The sequence below is a fragment of the Berghia stephanieae genome, chromosome 12 (genome assembly GCF_034508935.2).
Source record: "Berghia stephanieae isolate SIO BIC M18660-M18661 chromosome 12, UCSD_Bste_1.3, whole genome shotgun sequence".
Classification (NCBI taxonomy): domain Eukaryota; kingdom Metazoa; phylum Mollusca; class Gastropoda; order Nudibranchia; family Aeolidiidae; genus Berghia; species Berghia stephanieae.
In genome coordinates this window covers 34577223-34582222 of record NC_088371.1, presented here as the reverse complement: position 1 = coordinate 34582222, position 5000 = coordinate 34577223, and the positions used below count along the sequence as shown (strand labels likewise).

Below are 5000 nucleotides of genomic sequence, written 5' to 3'. Positions count from 1 at the left end.
GATATTACATTTTTTTGTGTGAACAGAGACAATGCTGTTAATACCCTGGTTCTCATTTTACACCTGAGCACGGCGAGAAAATTTGAGTTAAGAGACTTTTCCAAGGACTCAACTATGCACCGCTCGGGACTGGAACTCATGGCCTTCCAATCCAAAGGAGAGTGTCATATCACTAGACCAGATAGCCGCATAAAGATAGATGGATAGATAGATGGATAGATAGACAGATAGATAGATAGATAGATAGATGGACAGACAGATAGATGGATGGATAGATAGATAGATACAAAGATAGATATATAGATAGATAAATACAAAGATAGATAGATGCATAGATAGATAGATACAAAGATAGATAGATAGATAGATAGATAAAGATAGATAGATGCATAGATAGATAGATAGATAGATACATAGATAGTAGATGCATAGATAGATAGATAGATAGATAGATAGATAGATAGATAGATAGATAAACAAATACATAGATAGATAGATACAAAGATAGATAGATAGATAGATACAAAGATAGATAGATGCATAGATATATAGATAGATAGAGAGATAGATACATACATAGATAGTAGATGCATAGATAGATAGATAGATACATACATAGATAAACAAATACATAGATAGATAGATACATAGATAGATACAAAGATAGATAGATGCATAGATAGATAGATACATAGATAGATACAAAGATAGATAGATGCATAGATAGATAGATAGATAGATAGATACATAGATAGATACAAAGATAGATAGATGCATAGATAGATACAAAGATAGATAGATGCATAGATAGATAGATATTTTGTAACAAATGAAATACATATAAAAATAAATACACTTACCTCCATATCTACGAGATGTCAAGGCATCACAAATCCTTGTCGACTCCATGGTTGATAATGGATAGAATATTAATCAGATCCACACAAAAATAATAAGTTTGAAGTTTGGTAATATAATAAAGATAAGAATTGAAAAGCTAGTTTTGATATAAAGGAATCCAATTGCTGTCTGAGGCAAAGTGATTTCACGTCCAACACATTCGAGTGATTTCCGAATTATGAACTATGGATTATCAACTATAATCTAAAGTTGTGACATAGACAATAATATACTTATAAGTCAATGGGCGGAGTTATCGTTTTGCGCATGCGCATGTCACAGGGTGGCGCGTCATTCCCAGGTGGTCATTCCAAGGTGGTCATTTGGCCGTGGCCTAATACCCTGCGGCGTCTTCTGGTGAATGATTCTGGACGACCAGTCCTGTATCTTTCTTTCTTTTTTGTTTGTTTGTTTGTTTGAAAACTAAATCAAGACTTTTTGAGTGTAATCAGTGACCGGATGGATACCCTTGTCCAAAACTTGTACTCCCGATCCAACAAAAATATATACACCCCCATCAACAAGATGGGTTTTGGAATTGTTGGTAGATTGAAATATTCCCCATAACTAGATAAAAACAAACAGATCTCTTGATGGCAAAGGACGACGAAGATACAACCAAAACCGACCACATTGCAAACGACTGGCATCTACTAAATGTTTAAAAAAATTGAGCTTTATATAGCGCAATATCCATTAAATGTGCTCAAAGCGCTTTACAAGGGGTCCCTGGTCAACAGCACATTTAACATGTAGGACGGGACATGACGCCTGTTAGGCGATATTACAATTTTTCGGACAAAGACAACGCTGTTAACGTCCAGGTACTCATTTTACACCTGAGTACGGTGAGAGAATGTGAGTAAAAAGCCTTTTCCAAGGACTCAACTATGCGCCGAGCGCGAGGCTCGAACCCAGGACCTTCCGATCCGAAAGCGAGTGTCATACCACTAGACCACATAGCCGCACTATAAGAAAGAAAATAAAGAAAGAAGATTCCCTTTATTCATCCCATAGGGAAATTTTTCTCTAGGGTCTATTCCAAGGGAAGACTGGAATAATCTAAGCGTCAGCCGCAGTGCAGCGCCGCGAATTAAGCTAGGACGAGGTGACTTGTTCAAGGCCACACAGCGCAGCGGCGGGTGATCGAACACGGTACCTTTTGGGTAGGAAGCAAAGACTGTAACGCTGAGCCACGCTGTCCCATATAAACAATGGCCCTGTCCGTTTGACACGTCGGCTGGTAGAATAAGTCCTTTAGGGGAATTTAGACCCATAGAGGCGGAGTTTATCCCGGTTTCTATTGCGTGAAACGGGCAATAAGGAAGAAAATTCGTGATGTCACAGCTTCTACTCGTACATTTACGGTTCCTAAATCCTTGAACGTGTGTATGTAACCAATCATTCTTCTTCTTCCAGTGTCATCTCATGGGTTGAGGTCGACTTGAAATGACACGCCAATCTTCCCTGTTGACGGTTTGCTGACTGCATTCGGCTGCCGACAATCCTGTCCATGTCCTCACATCATCTATCCAAGTTCTTGCTGGCCTGCCTCTTCCTCTTTTCCCCTCAACTCTACCCTCAAGAATGTCCTGACAGTTTGATGGCGTCTTAGATGTCGAAAATACCTTAGTTTTCTTGTTTTTATTATTTTCATTAGGGTCGGTCTGATATCAAGGATGTCATTCGGAGAACTAATAATATGAATAGGTTACAGATTGAATCAAAAGGCGGCATGGCTATTCTAGCGGCAGGATGTATTGGCAGATTTTAAGAATGACAGGTCGTAAAAGAACGAGAATCGATGGTAATTCTTGACTACCAGCATATGATTTAGACTAGAAAATGAGATGTCATCACCGTGAAGCTATAATATTATTTACACAAGACATGTATTCATTCAGTCCCCCGGAAGAGTGGTTTTACACTTCCAATGAATTAGGAACCACTTTTGGACATTATACTTTTCTTCCCCATTGCAATTAAGCATTAACCAATCAGAAAATTCCGTGTCATTTAGCCCTTATGTCCCTATGAATATTTATTACTGGAGGCCTGGCAATCATCCCCTAATTCTATAGATAGAACGAAGATGACGTCACTCAAAATTTTGTTATTGTATTTTGCCATCCGCGTTTGTGAGTGATTCTCACTAAACTGTCTGGACAAGACTATAAAAGTTCATGGTTACACACAGTTTTGTGTGTTGGACCGTTATACTTCCGGATGGCAATGTTATGAGCTTCTTGCCAAGCGCATACTTTAAAAGTCGAAGAGTTAGTGAGTATTTATCACATTATTTTGACACACTGATGAAGAAATTGCATTGTAACGCATGACTACATATTGTTTCAATCACTTGTGTTAAAATTGTGAGTGGTGCTCAGGATCTATGGCATCGGTCGCTTCAGGTGACAGGCATGTACTTAACTTGGTTTCCAATTATTGATTGATGATGACAGGGACCCCCCCCCCCCCCCCAAATAAAAAAATAAAAAATAAAAAATAAATAAATAAAAAAATAAAATTTACAAAATACAAAGTTTTAAAAAAATATTTAGAAGAAATAAAAAGAACCATTGACTTCGTGAAGTCCCAGGTTTGAAAGTGTTTGCTAAGACGAGGGTAATGATAATCAATCGATATTTGAAGGACACGTTTTTCTGGCCAAATTTCTAAATATGTTTTTTCCAGAGCACGGCAGAGTAAAAAAAAAAAAAAAGAATGAGCTTATATATATATCGCAAAATCCACTAAATGTGCCCAAAGCGCTTTACAAGGGGTCCCTGGTCAGCAGCAACACGTAACATGTAGGACGAGACGTGACGCCTGTTGGACGGTATTACAATGTTTAGGACAAATACGATGCTGTTAACGACCAGGTACTCATTTTAACCAGAGTACGGTGAGAGAATGTGAGTAAAGAGCCTTTTCCAATGACTCAACTATGCGCCGAGCGCGAGGCTCGAACCCAGGACCTTCCGATCCGAAAGCGAGTGTCATACCACAAGACCACATAGCCGCACGATAGGTCTTTGTTATTAATTTGGCCACAATCAAGGGACTGAATTTAGTAGCAAAGGCGTTAACTCTATTTAAAACTTTTCTACAGATTTGATACAAACAAAAAGGAAATAAATGCGCATATTTTTTTTTTCAGGCATTTGACAGAATTGATAGGGAGGTTATTTGGCAAAGATTATCTACGTCATTACGTCAGACCTGAAAATTATAGAAATCTTATTAAACATCTATAGATAGTATGCGCTTGGCTTAGAAGCTCACAACATTGGCATCCGGAAGTATAACGGACCAACACACAAAACACTGTGTAACCTTGAACGTTTATAGATAGTATGCCCTTGGCTTAGAAGCTCACAACATTGCCATCCGGAAGTTTAATTGACCAACACACAAAACTATGTAACCATGAACTTTTATATTTCATACGGTTTAGTGGGAAGTACTCATAACCGTAGATGGCAAAAACAACAACAAAGACCAGAGTGACGTCATCTTCTTTCTATCTATAGTCTGGTTAATACAGTTTAGTGCGAATTACTCACAAACGCGGATGGCAAAAAGCAATAACAAAGACATGACTGACGTCAACTTCGTTCTATCTAAATGACCCAGCAAGCTGCCAAATAATCCATAATGGAAAACATTCTGATTCCTTTGAGATAAAAACTGGAGTGAGGCAGGGATGTCTTCTTTCGCCAATAATATTTCTATCAGTAATTGACTGGAAAATGCGCAGAACTGTTGTGGGAAACAATCTGAAGGATCATCATCACCATCATCATCATCATCATCATCATCATCATCATCATCATCATCATCATCATCATCATCATCATCATCATCATCATCATCATAATCATCATCATCATCATCATCATCATAATCATTTTTATTATGATGATTATTATTGTTATTGTAATTATTATTATATATTATTATTATTATTATTATTATTATTATTATTATTATTATTATTATTATTATTATTATTATTATTATTATTATTATTATCATCATATATTATTATTATTATTATTATTATTATTATTATTATTATTATTATTATTATTATTATT

The 5000-nt window shown here is 36.8% G+C and overlaps 1 protein-coding gene across 1 annotated transcript in view; it reads right to left on the bottom strand.

Annotated features, from left to right (window-relative positions):
- Positions 1-1087, bottom strand: part of LOC144957839 (uncharacterized) — a 4684-nt gene extending 3597 nt beyond the window's left edge. Inside the window, exon 1 of the mRNA XM_078889301.1 lies at positions 861-1087. Coding sequence (XP_078745427.1) covers positions 861-909 — 49 coding nt within the window. The 5' untranslated portion in view covers positions 910-1087. The remainder of the gene's footprint in view (positions 1-860) is intronic.
- Positions 1088-5000: the final 3913 nt, after the last annotated feature.